Raw genomic sequence first — 19,193 nt, forward strand, 5'->3', positions numbered from 1 at the left:
AGGGGCTCCGCGAGCTACTCTATTACTTGTCAAAATACGGATTCGACTATTCTGTAACTGTTCAAAGAAGGGAATACACCATTAATAAAATTTGACACCAGCAGCGTCGTAATATGGCAACGAGGCGGTGATTTAAGTATGACATGATCTATAACCAGAAGCGAGGTCATGATTTTTAAAAGGAAGAGGGGAGAGTACAAAATTGGAATTGGAAATTACCAGGCACTATTATTCGCGATTAGGTCACTCGTTAAAAAAAAACTTTGTCAGTTGATAACGAGTTTCCATCCATGGCCGATGCGAGCATTTAAACTGTCTTGTCATAATAATTTAATTGTGTTTATCGTTACTTGTCTTTGAGTCGAGATTACGATTAATGAAATGAGGAATACTATTACTATTCTAAAATAACATAAATGAGTGCCAAACTGCCAACTATAAATAGATTGGAATCATATTTTTGCGATCTGGAGATTCATCAAATTTGAGTTGTTATCTCAACGGTGTTTAAAGATCAATGAGTACAATTTACAATTGCGCAATCCTTGACCGATGCCTGCATGTTCAAATGCCTTGTTTACTGGCTTCATTGTGTTCAATGTAACCTGCGGATGCGTTGACTTACAACAATATATAATCATTACAAACCAGAATTACCACGCCAATCCGCGGACATCAAAGGAGAAACAACAAATGTATTTTGTTCGCAATAACAAATTGTTTAATAAACTTATATTGCATCGCATCGCGACTGAAAAAATTCGCATTTGGCTTTATCGGTAGTTTCAGAATGGATGAAAAGGTACATCGAGCGAACAATTGAATCGATTTAGGTAACTCGCATGATATAACTTCATAGATAACCAAACATAACATCAAAGTTTGTAATTTAAAATATCTGAAAATGCGTTTTTAATCTGTCGCGAGTCCGTTAAAACAAAACTTATCATATTATCTTCCGTTTCGGTTTTAATATTTATAATACCGCTTTACAATCAAGAAATTTTGGTTGCCATTCACCTCTTTATTACCTATTTTTAGCATCTCGTCGCCGATGATTATAATATACTAACTCGTTTTCCATACTGAACTCACAATTCCACACGAGAACAAAAAAGTAATTATCGTCGTCCTCGGGGAACAATACAAGCAAGAAAAACTTGTGATTAAGTGAGAATAAACATCCACATAAAGATGTTAACGGTCTAAAAAATACGCCACGCTGACGGAAACAATCGGCGATTTTGACAAAATGCAATCGCGCATGTTATGAGCAACTTTTTCAGTCTTCCAAAAATATCAAAAGGGAGAGGGTTTGACCCCGAGTTCATTAACGAAGCTGAAATGAGTAAAGACGAAGTGATTGAAATTGCTTTCCATATGGGGCAGTTATGTGGAAGATTTCATCAAGTAATGAAGGTAGTATTATATATCGAGGAATATGTAAGTAGGAACATAGGTAACTCGATCCGTACAATACATCCCTATGAGTTTTATTATATTCTGGAATGGGCTAAGAAAAGGTTGTGCAATTTGCGGCTCACGGAGAATTGCCAATTTTGAATGGTGTGCGGCCCGTGAAACTAGTTTTTTATTCAGTATAATCTGGTATGTTCTAGTAATTCCAATACCCCACAATGCCCTAACAGCTAGCTTGTGCGAAGGGAACAACGCATGTTAAGTAAAAGTGCGGCCTGCGGTTCTACCCAGTTATTTGTATCAGGCCCTGCTGTATTAAAAGTTGCACAAATCATAACTTCTCAGATCTACGTATTCCCTATTCTTGCTCAAAACCTTTGTTATCTCTACCGTTGATATTTTATTTACCAGACCTTTGACTATGACGTAGAGAGGGCATCGGCACATCATAATCCATTCCAGGCAGAAAATACTTCAATATTCGAAAAAAAGCTTGCTTACGTCAAAGACAGTTCTATGAGAAATCAACTTAGAAACTACATCAACGTCTTCAAGGAACAATTTTTGCCACGACTATCGGAATTAAGGAAAGGTGGGTATTTTGTTCTGATATTTACTCTTTTTAGTAATTGAGTCGGTTCAATGGCTGGTTGATCTACCTGGTTGTTGTTGTTGAGAACAATTCTATAATAGTGACAAGTGGCATCCTTTACCGGCGTTCCGTTTCCCCGGCTCTCCATCGAGTCCCGTGTTCACCGGTAATTGAGTTTTACGTCCGAGATATTAAGTTACTTCGTACGTATAGGCACTCCGTACTTTGGTACAGAAATACCAAAATGCAACACTGCACCATCGCATACTATGCTCATTTATATTAGTATTGCTACTTTAGGTTTCATTCACGGTGACATCAGCGACACTAACATAATTTTGCAAGAAGGTCCAAAAGATAGTGGCCAAGCAGGAAAACACTGGAGAATTTGCGGCCTCATAGATCTGGAAGATTGCGGGTACTCTTACATAGTTGGAGAACTCGGAATATGCACCGCTTATGTAATGCTCAGAGCAGCATCTGTTGAGGCTGATCCAGTCGAAGCATCGCGGCAAACAATACAAGGGTACCAAACAATACAGAGTTTGTCGGCCGAAGAAAAAGAAGTTTTGTTTTACGTTGTCACCAGTAGAATGGCCGTGTCGTATGTATCTGCGTCGTTTGAATGTTTCCTGGAACCAGAAAATTCGGTATATCTTTTTGTACATGCCAAAAATATACCAACGGTATTGAAAGCGCTAAAGGATTACGGGAGAGATGAAATTGACGAGATTTGGTTTGGTGGCGCGTAGCTATCACCACGGAGATTAAATCCCATACCGAATAAAGTTTCTTCAACATAAACTCCAACATGAATGAATCTCATTCTAATTCGCTGCAAACTGACGTTTTCGTAACCGTGATTGTATTGTATTGAGTACATAAACTGTGTCATGATGGTCCCACTGTTACTGTGACAATTAAAATTTTGTGCATTAGAAAACATTTTCTCATATCTTAACAACAGAAATTGCATCTATTTTTTTTTTCAAATTAATCTTCTTTTAATCGACAAAGTCCTGCCTGTTTTTTCATATTTTGCGTTTTAATTTTTTCAAATACTGCCAACTATGCTGCTCTTTTAAAATCTTTTGAAAAGTGCTTTCAGCGTTTTAAGTGTTGTATAGATTATTTCATGGTATTGAAAAATTTCTTTGGTTATTGTTGATAAGATTTTTTTTGCAGTTATTCTATAAAACGTTCGACTAAAGTATAAATATATATATGTGATGTATGCCTATATATTCCTATGTCCTCATGAAATATTAATTAACACCAGACACCAGCAGCTTAGACAAACTTTTTCTAACCAAAACTTTATTTTTTGGCCACAACAACAAATTCAGAGCAGGTTATATTAAAAGTTATTTATCAGTTTCATGCAATAGAAGTTTCATGCAATAGAATTTACAGACTGGCAGTGGCTCCATGTCCTTTAAGGTTCTTCCAAAAAGAATCTACGTGATGGCATCAAAAGTTTTTCACCAATAAATTATACTTTACACTGCTCGCCTTACTTCTTTTGTGATAATAAGGAGAGCCACATGTTTTCGTCTCCACGAACTTCGCGTTGGCCTGCCGCTGGCAGCGGTTTTCGCATTTTTTGAACATTTATGCTGACAAATAAAGTGCGGGCCGGGATGCTTTTGTTGACCTAGTACTGAAATTATAGTATGCAGTATCTAATGTTGCCAACCGTCCATTATTTCGAAAGGCAGTCTTTCAATTAAGTTAGAAATGACGCTAATTGTCCTGTCACCTCTTATACTATATGAGAGCTACAAAACTCCTAATCAAAGTAGGATAGGATAGAATAGGATTTACATATTTATCCCGGGGGAAAGGAAAGCCGATAAGACGGCTTATCCATATGGCGAACCACGGTCTCTCGTCCGGTTACCATTCCAAGTCGGGTATGGGATTAGTTATATTGTTTGTTTTCGGAAGCATGAACTTGGTGGTAGAGGAAGCCGTAACCGACCAGCGGTTACGTGAACAACCCAACGACGGCGAGGAGTCCAGCAATCCTCTCGCACATAGTCATCTTTGCATGGGATTCGAACCTGCGAACCCACGCAGAGTAATTATAGGTGCAGTGGCGAGTGTATTCCTAACGCTTAGCTCGTTGAGCCAACCCCGCGCCGCGCGCTGTGAACGGGAGGACGGACTCTGAAGTTGAGCAAGCTCAGTTGAAATTACGAGTTGGAATATTGCCATAGACATAGACAGTTTATGCACATTTATTTTAAATTTAGTCAGTCGCCAGTTGCAGCCTGGCCTCCTCACGTAGGATGCAATAAATCAGATACAGAATTTGATATATAGGAACGTCCTGTTTCGTATTACAAATGAGGCAGAAAGGGGATAACAGTAGGCTACCTCATGCATAAAAATACTGTGAAATTGCCGAAAACAAGTTGGCTACATATCAATTGCCTACTGGCGTAGTTGGAATTCTTTGTGATTGTGGTTAGGGAGTGAGGATCACTGCACAGCAGAAAGCGAGTTTCAAAAGCTTCTCAAAGACTGAGACGCATCTATCGCATTAAATTGACCTCTCAAAACACGTTTCTATATACACTTTCATAGTTGGACAAGTGGAATATTCCGCCTCTTGTTCTTTCTATGCTGATAGCGGCAGCGTAGGCTACTCGGTTTAATCATCTCTAATCAATACACAACGTCGCAAGAAAAGGGAAGTCTACGCATGATGCGAGGATGGAGGTGACGCAAGAAATTGAAATGTATTGTCAGTTTTAGCTTTCATAAGTAAGTTTGTCTGTCTTATGTGACTGCGTAGTACGACTGTTTTACAGGATCAGAACACTCGACTTATCTTTATCTCGAGTCCAAATATATTTGGCTGGAAAAGAATGGAAGGGATGAAGTAGAAAAGATTTAGTTCGGTAGGGAGAACAAATGGCTACGGGAAAAGAATATAGTAAGCGGAACAAAGCTCCTCCAATAGAAAGGGGCGGTAATCGGACGTTTGTTTACGAATCTAAGCTCCGATGTTGCAGACTGCTTTGGTACTTATCATATGGAGAGCGTTGTTAACTTACCCTCTAAGTGTATCACATTTATACAGGGCAAAGTGGTGCCCAACTCCTCGTACCTTCAGATATTTGTATACTTCATAGTTTGGAATTGTCATATGTCGAGCTTACAGACTACAGTAGTTAATGCATAAGCACTGATTTATTTTAAAGTTTTACCTAATTTATAATTGGGTGTTATAAATATGTATGAAAATAAAAAGATATAATGGCGAGCAACATACCAAATGCGAGCAATATAACTAACTGCAAATCCGAAACCAAAAGTTTTTCGCTGAAATTTTGCGATGTTTCACACGAGTTTGACTTGGGTAAAATTTGACTTATTTGCTAGTGGTGTTGTGCAGCCGTTTTACTGGATGGTAAATTGCTAGTACATGTTAACAAATATGATATTTATTATCAAATTTTGGTTCTATTGTTCCGTTGATCTACCAGGTTTATGTTTGATGTAACTCTGTAATCATCGCTGGATCATGGCCCTCAGAGACCCTAAGTACGTAAGACTTTGGTGGCCTGTGTATAAAAATAATAATATTAGGAATGTAACTAGTGTTTCGTGTTATCTGGAATTGAATAAGTAAGTTTCAGTATATATTACTGATTGAAGTTCAAATTATGATTAATTTACATGAAAATAGTTCTCATACAGAAATTTATAGAAAGGTTTAAGATGATACTTGAGGAAGAAAAATAAGCAAAATTCATTTAAACCAGCCCAGCATTGAGGTCTGAGTTGCCTGACCAATCATTTCGTTAAACACTGAGGCGCTATTGAAAAACCTGCTATGAAAATTTCTGTGGTGCCTCATCTTGCTTAATGGTTTATTCAGCCCTGGCTACAATATCCTTTCATTATTATACGCCTACGAATCCGTCAGCATAGTAGAACAAGACTAAATAGAGTTAGTCTCTCGTTGTAACCCAAACTAATACCTTAGCGAAATAGAATATCAACAGTATTGAAGTTACGGTGGAATGCTATTTGAACGTTGAACGACTGACGCTTTTTAACAGTAATGGGTACTGAGAAAAAAAGAGTATCAGTCGTTTAATGTTCAGTATCCCGAGGGACGCCATCGTATATATATATATATGCAGTAGACTAAATTTTGATTTTTGAAATGATCCCATTTGACACGAGTATTCGAAGCAATGAAACCTTTCTCCAATCTTCGAATTTTCATTTCTGCTGTTCGTCCGTTGAGTTGAAGTGCATTGGTATCGTTGACTTTAGGATGTGTGCTTGCCGTAGCATGCAGTACGTGTTCAACAAACAAGGAGTGCGCGGGTTCTGTGCTACAGAAATCTGATTCAGATTGGAACACGCAAGTACGCAAAGCAGGGTACAGTGGAAAATGCAATCTCGCCGTACCCTAGTAGTTGATCGTAATAGTTAAATAGCATTAGTATGTTAGTCATTGAGTAAGCATACGGTAGATGTTTCATATATGTTCGGTGACATGAACTTTTCTTGTACGAGAATCGGGTTGCGATCACAAGGCAAGAATACTTAACGACCAGTGTTCCCTGTAAGGCAGGGGTCACCAAACTTTTTTGACCGCGGGCCGGGTATGACTCAAATTGTGTTGAATCGAGCCGGATGAATATTTTTGTCAATGCAATACAATAAATTCACAAATGTTGGGAATATCGCAGAATATAGATCGAGAACATCCTAGGAAAAAAAATTAACAAGATTTCTATATCTAGACCAGCGGTTACCAACCTTTCTACCCTGGCGGACCGGTAAAATTAGATTAAATGTACTCGCGGACCGGCAAAAATTGAAATGGCCGTAACAGAAAAGAATAACATATATTTGCGTCTTATAATGCAATGTCGGGCACTCAATATGCTTCTAGACAAAAAAGCACACTTTAAAACATTTCACACGAAGAATAACTATCAAATAATGTGCCGACCAAAAATTACAAATGAGTGAAACATAAAATAATACCATATATTTGCGTAATGAAATGCAGTGCTGGGCACCCATTATGCGTGAGAAAGGCACGCATTAAATTCTCACATTAAAATAATGCACAATTAACTTCTGTGAAAATTTTGCTGCTGTTTCGTTTCAAATACAAGATTGCGAACGAGGCAAAGAAGTTTTTGCAACACGTAGCTCTGCAGCCGCGTGCAGCCGATTCCCTTGCCTCGTTTTAATCAAAGTGAGGTTTTAATTGAATCGAGTGATGAGAATGTTTTTTCGCATAACGCAGTAACTGGCTTGAAAAGACGGACCACAGTTTGATTGCTCGATTACTTGGCGATGGGTATTCGTTATCAAGAGATATCTAAAATTGTGATAAGTAATTCTTTTTCAATCTGACGTGTAAAGAAGAATCACAATTTTAATCAAGCCTTTTCTTTTTCATTGGGTTCATAATATTAATCCCTCTGCAGTTAATCGACGCCTCAAACGGAATGAATTTGCATTACAATGACAAAGTCGTCGATAACTTGGCGACAAGCTCAAAATCCTACTGTGTCTGGAAAAGATCTCTGCGGCTCATGCTTTTTTGCGTGTATCGCGTGACCACCTGTGGGGTCGCATGAAGTTCATATCTTACTGGATTATTATACTGTTCTTGACTGTTTTCTAGTTTAAACAAGGAGATATCCATTACGTTTCATATGAATGGTCATATTAATCAGGAAAAGCACGCAGAACAGAAAAGGCACGCGTGCCGATTTTTAGGCTTCTTAATTTTGCAAGATTTGATGGAGCGCATTCGCGATGAATCGGAGCTGGAAAAGCGAAAAGTGTGAGTGATCGGCGCCAAGATGTCGCGTAATACGGCGCCAACATGTCGCGAAAGACGTCGTAATATGACGGCAGAAGAGAACTGCGTAATGAGCCAACGCAACTTTGTCTACGGTAAAGCGATTGAAACGGCATAAAAACAACAAGACAACAAAATTTCTTGCGGACCGGCAAAAAAGCTTCGCGGACCGGCACCGGTCCGCGGACCGGCGGTTGGGAACCACTGATCTAGACAACTATCCTGAGTTTAGCTGTTATCAAAACGTTGCTGTCATGAATTAGAAATGTTACAAAATCCGCGGCAAAAATTGTACGCATCACGTCTGCTCGTAAATATGTACTACTACGGTCTGCTAAGTACCGTTACGCCGTGTTGAAATACCGCTCATAAAAACGACTGCCTGCTGTAGCTTGGAATTCTATGATATTTTGACATAATTTAGAGAAAGTAAACAACTATTATCTGGTATTTGATTTTTTTCATTAGCGCATAAATTCCCCAACATTCGACGCTTTTAAAAATTACGCTCCAGTTATACGTAGTGCAAATTAATGATATTGTCTATGGACACCAATAAAATTTATGTGGACGTGTGTATTTCTTTCCTAACTTGATACAATTTTTATGAAGTTTGTACAATCAGAACATCGTTAAATATTACCCACAATGAACCACTGTCAAACTATCATGCATAAACTCCAGCGTTTATTTGCGACGATCTTTCGGCGGTGTCAATGACCGTTGCCAGATTAAAATCCTGAAATAGTCTCAATAAACCATAGATGTGACGCACATCGAAAGATTAGTGATTGATATGTGTTATTTTTCCATATTTAGTTCAGTTCTTATCAAAAAAGTAATACAATCATTATGGAAAAAATTGGCCAGTCGGGCGGTACTAAAATTCCGATATCTCCGTTATTTCTTGACCGTTTATTATAAACTTGGTATTGTTTTCTATTTTTACTCAGATCTTTCCACTGGAGCAGTTTTTATTTAAATCGGATGAACTTCAATTTTTTCGTATCATACCTACATGAATATCCGCATTAAAGCAGTACAAAAGTTAGTGTGGCTTTTGAAATTGGAGCAGTACGCGAGGGATTACAGTACTGTCAGCACAAAATGCACATTCGACGTTTATTTTAGCACAAAAAACAAACAGAAAACGTACTGGTAGCATTCAAAGTCGCAAAAACGAAGTTTTGTTTACGACCACGACTGAAAATTTGTCAGGGTGACAAAAGTGTCTGAGCGGATGCGGAAAGGCCTATTATTACGTCACTTTTTTGCATCTTGCCGATTGGCCAATTTTACCAAATAAACAAGGACGACGATGCTCGTGAAAATCTCTCTTGGAAAAAAATTTAGCCATTTCTGTGTGTTATTGCGGACCGGATAAAATGACGTCGCGGGCCGGATCCTGCCCGCGGGACCGTAGTTTGGTGACCCTTGCTCTAAGGTGTGCGCGTGTGCGCGCGCACACAGCTTTCAGAGGCTGCGCACACGCATAGATTTACTTCGCACAGACGTATTTCGATGTAATGTAAAAATGTTCTTTTGTTCTTTTTTTCACCCTTTATTTTGAATTCAAATAAAACCATCTGTTACAATCGATTTCATTTATTATTTTCCATGTATGTTCATTGTTATCTACTGATAACATATAGCCTTCACTAGAGCATTTACCATCTATAGAAAAACCTATTGAATAACCAAAATTTCCCTAATAAGCCCACTTATTACCCGGTTAGAACGCCAAAATTTCTTGATTGGTTTTTGCACAAATATTAGTCATTTCCAAAAAAGTGCGCACACACCAAAATTTCTGCGCACACACCAAAATTTCTGCGCACACATACTACAAAAATTAGAGGGAACATTGCTTACGACTCCATTATTCATAGTTATTTACCGAGAATTTCGATAACTTGATGTCGCTGACATAATTGCTCTTTGTGACATCCCCATCTTGGGTAGGCCTCGATCTCACTGACGCCGTACCCGAAGTTACTGCACAAAAATGAGCGCTCCAGAAGTATGTGTAACTACCAATATGGAGGTAACTAATTTTGTTCGCCTACTTTACATCAGGTTGTGCATAGGGACTGAAACCTATGGGGGTATATTCACTTGGCTAACACAAACAGTTCCCGAATTCGTAATGGAACTAAAATCGGAAAAAATCGGAATAAAATGATGGCCTAACCCTAACCTGGTACGCATACTATACGGAGGTACCCAAAAATGTAATATCTCCGCCTACGCCCTACAGGAAAAAGGTTGTGCAGCACGCCCCTAAACTACACTGTTGAACGCATGCTTGGCGTCCTACGTGTCTGCGCGTTACGAATGTTTTAGCAGAACTGTAAATTCGGCATATCTGTTTTCGCAAACGAAAATGTACCCGTCGATTTGGAGTCTTCCGGAAGATAACGAAATGAATGAAATAGATAGCATTGGTCTGTTAGGAAGTACAAATGGTTTCGATCCCAGAATAACTTACAAAACGGAGCTCATCCAAAAAATAGTGCAAACAATCGCTTGTCGTATTTGGTTCAATCCAAGATTCGGTAATGCTGCATTGATGCTTATAATATGTCCAGCGTTTGCTTTGTTGACTTTGAAACTAAGTATCATTTCGAGTACCGATATTTTCTTGTAGTGAAATCTACTGATTTTTCAAAATCCTCGATGAGACCCCGAGGGAAGCCAATGTATATTATATATATGTAGTAAACTAGTTTTGATTTTTAAAATGATCCCATTTGACGCGAATATTTAAAGCCATGAAACCTGTCTTCAATCTTCGAATTTTCATTTCTGCCTTTCGTCCGCTAAGTTGAAGTGCATTGGTATTGTTGACTTTAGAATGTGTGCTTGCCGTGTATGCACGTGTTCAACAAACAAGGAGTGTGTGTGTGCTGTGCTACAAAAATATGATTGAGATTGGCGCAGGCGAGGCTGAGTATAGTGGAAAATGCAATCTCGCCGTGCCGTAGTAGTTGAGCATAATAGTTGAATAGAATTAGTATGTTAGTCATTGAGTGGCCATAAAGTAGATGTTTCATAAATGTTTGGTGACATGAACTTTTCTTGTACAAGAGTCGGGGTGCGATCGCAAGGCAAGAATACTAACCACGCCATTAGATGTTAATTACCCATAAATTCGATAACTTGATGTCGCTGTCATACTTGCCAATATTAATTACTCATTGTGACATCACCATCTTGTCCAGGCCTCGATCTCACAACCGTAGGCACCCATAGTTCTTATACCAAAACGTAATAACGTCCGCCTTTAGAAAAAAGGTAGTACACCACACCCTTGGACTACACTGTCGAAAGCAGGCATGTCCGAGTCCTATGTGTTTGCGTGTTACAAATGTTTTTAGCAGAACTGTAAATTCGACATAACTGTTTCCGCAAGCAAAAATGTACCGGTCGTTTTGGAGTCTTCCGGAAGATAACGAAAGGAATGAAATAGATAGCATTGGTCTGTTAGGACGTACAAATGGTTTCGATTACAGAATAACTTACGAAACAGAGCTCATCCAGGAAAATAGTGCAAACAATCGCTTGTCGAATTTGGTTCAATCTAAGATTCGGTAATGCTGCATTGATACTTATAATATGTCTAGCGTTTTTCATTTTTGCAGTTTTTTTACCCGCACGCTTAAAATTCCATGTCATTCTGAAAAAAGTCATTTCTGAGAAAATATTGCTTGATATGAGATTTCAACATGTATTTCGCGATTTATATTCGATGGAGGAAAACCTGCATAAAAAAGATAACAAAAAAAACTTTCTTTTACTCAGAACATTGGAACTAGGCGAAGTGGTGTACAACTAACCTCTGAATACATTTGTAAATGTTCAAAGTTGCCGTCTTAAACAGGCGCAGTAGTAAATTCGTATGCATGGATATATTTTTAAATTTTACCCAAATTATTTTTATTTATTTTTAAGCTATATATTTACGAAAAAACAAATATAATGGTTAGCAATATACCTACTGATGAAGTCTTGAATTTGCTTCGAAATTATTACAGTATAGTACCGAAATCTGTGAGCAAATTGCCTAGTTATGCAAATATCAACTACAAAGTAACCATAAATAACCTGATCAGGCCGGTATCTGATTGTAAATCAGCGTTAAAATGTTTTCTGCTGAAATTTTGCGATGTTTCAAACGAGTTTTACTTTGGTAAGAATTGACTTATTTGACGTGATATTCTGCTGATCAATACTAAATTCTGTCTCATGCCAATTTAGGTTAACTTTCATAATATTAATTACCATTTATTTGCATATTGTTCTACGTGTCTATTAGATTTATAGTTATATCTTGATGTGTAATAATTTTATTACATTTATGCAGGGAACATTGACATGCAACATGCAATGTCGAAGCACCTGCATTTACATGGAATAAACGCATCTATTCCGATGGAAACAACTGACGGCAAAACTGTTGTAGATTATACATTCGGTTGGTTGTTTACTTATTTTAATTAATTGTAGCCGTATGCTGATGATTTGAATAAAATATTTGCTTTGGTAAATGTACAAATTAACCACTACCACATTATGTAAAATTTGAATTCAAGATTTGAACTCCTGCAGTCGTTAGTATTTGCGTCAGTTGATGTCATCTGATATTTTTAGATGGAAAACGGTACTCTGTGCAATTGTTGTCTTTCGTTGATGGCGTGTCGATTAACGAAGCTGAAATGAGTAAAGACGAAGTGATTGAAATTGCTTTCCATATGGGTCAGTTATGTGGAAGATTTCATCAAGTTATGAAGGTAGTAGCTATATCAGCATCGAATGTATAGTAACTGCAAACGTAACGCGAACATTTTCGACATGAGTTTGCCAGTTTTATTATACTGGTGCTATCGAGTGTACTTGTGTGCGCAAGGCAAAATGCAAAGCTTAGATTCCAGCTTAGTAAGGTCAAAGCATTACTGGTTTTTTTTTAATGGTTATATTGCTTCTACTGTTGATATTTTTTGTTTATCAGACTTTTCACTATGACGTAGAAAGGGCATCACATCATAATCCATTCCACACAGAAAAAGCTGCAATGTTCGATGAAAAAAAGCTCGCTTACGTCAAAGATAGTTCGATGAAAAATCAACTTAGACGCTACATGAACCTCTTCAAGGAACATTTTTTGCCGCGATTATCCGAATTAAGAAAAGGTGGTTACTTGGTTCCAATCATTACTCTTTTAGTAAGCATTATTTAAGTTTTGATAGCTCTTGCATAGATTTTGCCCATTTAAATTAAGTCCGTGCTGTGTCGAATAGGCTATATGAAAAAAAAAACAACAACCACACCACAGCATACTATGCTCATATATTTTGGCATTGCTGATTTAGGTTTCATTCACGGTGACATCAGCGACACTAACATAATTTTGCAAGAAGGCTCAAAGGATGGAGGAAAAAAGCATTGGGAAATTTGTGGCCTCATAGATATGGAAGATTGTGGGTACTGTTGTATAGTTGGAGAACTTGGAGTAAGTACCGCATATGCAATGCTTCGTGCAGTTTCTGTTGAGGCTGATCCAGTCGAAGCATCGCGTCAAACAATACAAGGATACCAGTCTATACAAAGTTTGACGGCAGAAGAAAAAGAAATTTTATTTTACGTAATCGCCAATAGACTTGTCGTGTCGTACATTTCTGCGTCGTACGAAAGTTTCCTGAAACCAGGGAATTCGTTATATCTTTTTACACAAGCAAAAAATGTACCAGCGGTATTGAACGTCTTCCCAGATAGCACAACTACGTTGGGCCAACGTTATAATCCGCCGGCAACCGTTGTACGCGGTTTTACAACCATTTACCATGGTAAGGCCATGATTGGCCTTCAACGAAACACTCCATTATGCGAAGAAATGCGCGCGCGATTCGAATATAGCACATGAGGTCGCCATTCATTTTGGCGGTACTCGTAATCGAAGCCTGTTACGAGGTTTTTGCCGTGTATGGGACAGTGACATTGAACTTTTAATGCTTTCATAGTAGAATGGCGAAAGTAGAGATAGCCTAGTTGTAACCGTGTAAGTTAATCTCATGGTACCGGTACCTTAAGTGCGTTGTCAGGTCACGGTTCATAAGGGTGATAGGGTACCATACCGGTAAAAGTTACATATTCATCCCTGGACACCGTAGGTACCGGTACCGTAACGGCAGAACGAGATGAGGTACGGTACCGTGCTTGGTCTTTTGGCATTTTTTTGTTAAACTTTTTCAGGTTGCCATCTCTCATTTACCAGTATTCGTTATCGAGTACCGGTACCTATGGTAGATACCGGTAAAAGTTACATATTTATCCTGGACACCGTAGGTACCGGTAACGACAGAACGAGATGAGGTACCGGTACCGTACAGTACATTACCGTACTTGGTCTTTTGGCACATTTTTTTGTTAAACTTTCTGAGGTTGCCATCTCTTATTTACCAGTATTCGTTATCGAGTACCGATACCGGTATTGGTCCTTCATCCCTGGATATGATTTTTTATATTTACTCTATTTGTATAAGTGCAAACATTTCCGCAGCCCAAATCCAACCCGTTGAACGACTTAATCCAGTAATCTGAATAGTTGTACATTTGTGAACCTTCTGTCTGATGAATTTCAACAAATCTAAATACAGATCTCAATTGGCTGAAATCTAAAATATGTTTTAACAATTGCCACAATCAAACTGAAACTAAAATTTGATGTTTTTGGGTAAAAAAGAGCTCAAGGATTATTGTTTTCCCTTTTTGTTTTTGTAACACTTTAAATTTTTTTTTAAATTTTTGTCCGAGGTCCGAGAACTTTGTCCAACCCTGCTCTATTTCATATTTTCAGCTTTGTTGAGAAATAAATTACTGATTCTTGAATAATATCTATTTTGTTTTAAAATTCAATAGAATTATATTGGGTAATCATATATATTAATATGATTTATTTTCAGTATGTATGCTATGTAATCTTACCCAACCAACCCTAATTAAGTGTTATTATATTTTAAAGTGAATTGGAAAGTAGACCGCTAGCAAAAAAGATTCGGGCGATTGGGGGGAAGCCCATCTCTGTACAATGACTGCCAAATGTGCATGCAACTGTGCAATGCCCAGCGACTCTAAAAGCATGAAGTATTGTACGACACATCCTTTACAAATATTTGGACATATTTTGTGTAATATCCATTTTTTTCCGGTTCTGAATAATTATTACCGATTAGATATTCTGTCAAGTGTCAATATTACCATTGTAAGTTTAATGACATATACCATTTTTATAATAGGCCCTATGACAATGGACTGGAAAATTCACCTGCTTCAATTCCCTCTTTAACGCAATCATACACTGTGTCATTTCAAGCATCTCAATGTTTCAATGCGGACAATGCCCAAAACAGGTGTTTTTGTTTTTTAGTTTGATAGTAGCTCCTTGCATACCTGTGCCATAAAATATTGCACAATAGCTAGATATATCGGTTGAATAATTACCTAGTACAACATCATGTGGTTAATACCGTATTTTCCGGCGAATAAGTCGCTTTTCTAGACCCAAATTTTTAGCCTGATTTTAGGGGGGGTCGTCTTATTAGGCGAGTATGATCATTTTCATTTTTTTGTTGCCCTATTATTGAACCCGGACAATAAAATACCTTCGGCGATAGCATCCCCCACGTCCTCATCAGGTTAGTTTAATTAAATCGACATTCTCGTGCTGTGAATCTGAAATTTTAATGCTGTGATTATCATATTCGCATTATCATATATGGACTGAATATTACGTTACAAAAAAAAAAGTCATAGGCTATTTTAACCAATGCGCAAACGCGGCGACCGCTCGAAAGGCATTGCATGGTAATTTGAGATTCCTGACGTTGATGCGATTTTACTACCCCGACTCATCGGCCGGTTATATGCAAAAACCCATTTTTTCAGGCTTAAAAACAGGCCTCGTCTTATTCGCCGGAAAATACGGTAACTAATATTAATGAAAAATTTATATTCTGGTAATTAGTATAAGCCATTCGTTCACGTTTATCATCTGAAAGACAATCATGTACTATATATTGTGTAACACTAACTTGATTTTCAGAGATCAAGCCATGCTCCAATCCAGTCCATGGAAAAATTGTTGGGACAGGCGGTAGAAACTCTTATGCTACAAGCTACGGCATCTGCAACTTTCCACTGATTATAGTGTGGACTCGGACATAAAGGAATTGATGAAATTCATTGTCAATTCATTGTCTGATTACATTTTGATCCAGAAAACATTCAAGGATGAAAAAATCGCTCGTAAGTTGAATACTTTTATAGGCTGATTACATACACTTTACGGCAGTGGTTCCCAAACTTTTTTTTCCGCGACCCCAATTTTTGTAAAATCACAGACTACAGATACTTGTGACCCCACAACGAGAAAACATTAAAAATCAATTTATTCTATTCAATCATTCTGATGAAAATCAACTGTAAGTTTGCGGGGCATTAGTGCAACGTGGTTGTACTTGTACTTAAGTTCAGTGGTTCCCAACCTTTTTACCCCAGCGGCCAGCGGGCAAGCAAAATTAATTTAAGAGTTCGCTGACCGGTAACACATGCCATCGTATGAAGACCACGATGTAAAAATCTCTGAGATTCAGAATATTTGTTTAGTTTTAGTACAATGTTAAAATATTGCAGATTACTCCATAATTAATTGGAAAGCTAAACAGAACATGAAAGTAAAATAGGTGAAAATACCCTTGCTGGGTCTCATCTTATTCAGTGCCTTTTATTTTTTGTCGTTTTGTTTTTGACTGCATGAAGCGCTTCGAATTTATGTATGAAATACAATATGCCCAATATTTTCGCTTCGTGTTCAAGGAAGATTATTTAAATGTCTAAATAAGATCTGATTGCAATATTAAAATTGTTCACTTTTATACGAATGGGATGTGGACAAAACACATATGTGTATATTTTAGAGTAGATACTCGCGATAATTTAACATAGAGCTTTTGCAACGGATGAAAACCTTTTCATTAGATGTATTCTTATAATTGTGCTTATTTACTCATTCCAGATAAGATATTTGTCAAGTCTTGGAGGTTGCTCCGAGAAAGACTGGATTGGAGAATCATGAGCTCAGTTATAACAAATTTACTCTCCCGCTCTTTCAACTGTGCAGGACGCGGTGGATAAGGAGGAGTGAGTGGGACGCCCTTAGTTTCTGCTATTAAAGGTACGTATGTAATATGTTTATCATATTGTACCACCATCTTTCTCTGCTCTACCCTCTTCTATTTTATAAGTATAAGATTATTTTGACTCCAAATCAGCTTAAGATAATTCATAAGGGAAATGAACAAAAATTGATTAAATAGAATCTGACAATCTGGAGTGAAAACAAAACCCTAATTAAGATTGAAGCGTAAAGAATATAATGTTTTGCCAAAAAGATGCCTATCGTGTTCATGAATTAAATTAAGTTACTCACACACAACAACAACAGAGATATAATAAAATAAAAACAGGCGAGAAAATTTAGATAAGTTTGGTAGTAAACAAAATGTACTTGCCAGTTGCCACACCATTCATTTTTATCATTATGATTGTCAAATTGAATAATGATTTTGTAAACAACTGTGAACAGTAAAGAAATTAAATGTAGATTTTGTATACAAAAGTGAACAGTATAGAAAAATATTTATTAAGGAGATATCGCCAAGCTGATTATGGTTAGAGTCAAGTGCCAAATTGCCAATCCAATGTTGCCAGAGTTTGGTGCATAATGGCGAACAGTGGTTTTCGAACTTATTTGTATCATCGCTCCCGTACAGTACTTTTTACATTATCATCCCCCCCTAGCACAACAGCAAATTATGAAGTTACAAATTAATTTATTTTAAATCAATTAAACAAATAGACTAATCATGGTGCATGATGTTTCTAATAAGATAGATGAATTTCAACAAGGAATATTTGAAGACATTTTAGTCAGATAAAATCTCAAATCATCATTATTCCCTCCAACAAATATTCCCCTCAAAACATTGTCTACGCCCCCCCTTGCGGAATCAAGAATTTCTGTATTTCTCAATTATTATTGTCTTGTCAATGTAAGCTTCACTCACACATTTGCGACTGCAGAAACTTGGCTTAAGATTCCTACTCTGAAAATTTGTTGGGATGCAGTCATTCAGACTAGGCTTTGAACTCTGGTGCTGTAATTTGCTAATACTGCAATTTAACACAGAATTTTAATATTTTTCAGCTCTGGATGATCTGGCAACGAACTCCGATTAATTTTATTACATGTATACATATTTGTAAAATAAAGACATTTTGTTATCTTTTGTTTTTTATTATATAAATAATGTTAGATTAGTGGGAAATTTCTATGTAGTATAGATCCATACCCTGTCTGTACAACACATCGCCTAACTTGGCCCGACCATGTGCCACGATTGTATTACAACGTGTCACCTACGTAGGCACGTCCATATGTCACGATTGTGTTACAACGTATCGCCAACGTTGGACCGGCCATATTTCACGATTGTGTTACAACGTATCGCCTACGTTGGCCCGACCATTTGCCACGGTTGCATTACAGCGAAAGGACCGACGTTGGCCCAGCGGCCAAATCTTCGCTGGAACATGGTTGTTCGCCATTATTGGGCCGGTGGTTCGAACAACGTTCGGCCATGGTTGTTCCGACGTAGTTGTGCTATCTGGGTTAGAGGATCACGGAAAGGATGAAATGCAAAAGATTTGGTTTGGCCGAATGGTGGATGTTTGTAATAAAGTTTCTTAAAAATAAAGCTTAAATCGCTCGTTCATTGTTTTTCGCTGCAAACTGGCGTTTTTCTGATCGTATTGAATATAAATACCGCTTAAACTTTTTGTGATGTATTTTATTAATACAAGTTTTATTTGATATTATTGTTAAGATATTAATCTTACTCTAGTTTTTCAGCTTTCCTGATAAACGCCTGTCAAAGGTATATATATGTTTTTATATGTAATTATGTATTCTTAAATGAATTGACACACTACCCGACACATCCACACGCAGTTGTTGGATGGAAGTTGTTTCTATGAGGTTATCACGTCGCGGTAGTTCAATTATAAGGAGCACCTATCTGTGTGTCTCATGGTCATGATTTTTGCAAGTTTATTTGAAAGTTGAATTCGAAATAATAAAACGAATGTCATGAATTTATTATTAATTGCCACAGATAGAATCGCCGGTATGAGCAACATTGAATTATTTGACGAGTTGAGAACTCGTAGATTTATATTATTTGATTTTTGTGGAATAGCCAATTCTAAAACAATAATTAA

General features: G+C 37.5%; 2 protein-coding genes across 3 annotated transcripts; both read left to right on the top strand.

The window, feature by feature from the left end:
* Nucleotides 1-1,035: 1,035 nt before the first annotated feature.
* Nucleotides 1,036-3,508, top strand: LOC144431314 (hydroxylysine kinase-like). The gene is made up of 3 exons (XM_078119294.1): nt 1,036-1,419; nt 1,831-2,011; nt 2,312-3,508. The coding sequence occupies exons 1-3, from the start codon at nt 1,270-1,272 to the stop codon at nt 2,761-2,763; spliced, it is 783 nt and encodes a 260-aa protein (XP_077975420.1). The 5' UTR covers nt 1,036-1,269; the 3' UTR covers nt 2,764-3,508.
* A 2,819-nt stretch (nt 3,509-6,327) lies between these two features.
* LOC144431397 (hydroxylysine kinase-like) lies at nt 6,328-18,788 on the top strand. 2 transcript variants are annotated; one of them, XM_078119493.1, is made up of 9 exons: nt 6,328-6,399; nt 12,223-12,333; nt 12,510-12,649; nt 12,868-13,048; nt 13,229-15,043; nt 15,152-15,265; nt 15,958-16,160; nt 16,930-17,088; nt 18,121-18,788. In XM_078119493.1, exons 2-5 carry the CDS (start codon nt 12,234-12,236, stop codon nt 13,777-13,779), a joined length of 972 nt encoding a protein of 323 aa, XP_077975619.1. In that variant the 5' UTR covers nt 6,328-6,399; nt 12,223-12,233; the 3' UTR covers nt 13,780-15,043; nt 15,152-15,265; nt 15,958-16,160; nt 16,930-17,088; nt 18,121-18,788. The 2 variants fall into 2 exon arrangements, with proteins under 2 accessions (XP_077975619.1, XP_077975618.1); XM_078119492.1 differs by lacking the exon at nt 6,328-6,399 and adding an exon at nt 8,204-12,048.
* The last annotated feature ends 405 nt before the right edge of the window (nt 18,789-19,193 follow it).

Source organism: Styela clava, chromosome 13, assembly GCF_964204865.1.
Source record: "Styela clava chromosome 13, kaStyClav1.hap1.2, whole genome shotgun sequence".
In the NCBI taxonomy this organism is placed as follows: Eukaryota; Metazoa; Chordata; class Ascidiacea; order Stolidobranchia; family Styelidae; genus Styela; species Styela clava.

Bases quoted from the DNA above. Each gene is read 5' to 3' on its own strand.
- LOC144431314 (XM_078119294.1), top strand. From the start codon at position 1,270: ATGAGCAACTTTTTCAGTCTTCCAAAAATATCAAAAGGGAGAGGGTTT. The intron at 1,420-1,830 runs GTAGTATTATAT...TTTATTTACCAG, and splicing joins GATTTCATCAAGTAATGAAG to ACCTTTGACTATGACGTAGA. The intron at 2,012-2,311 runs GTGGGTATTTTG...TTGCTACTTTAG, and splicing joins ACTATCGGAATTAAGGAAAG to GTTTCATTCACGGTGACATC.
- LOC144431397 (XM_078119492.1), top strand. From the start codon at position 11,838: ATGGTTAGCAATATACCTACTGATGAAGTCTTGAATTTGCTTCGAAAT. The intron at 12,334-12,509 runs GTTGGTTGTTTA...TGATATTTTTAG, and splicing joins TGTTGTAGATTATACATTCG to ATGGAAAACGGTACTCTGTG. The intron at 12,650-12,867 runs GTAGTAGCTATA...TTTGTTTATCAG, and splicing joins GATTTCATCAAGTTATGAAG to ACTTTTCACTATGACGTAGA.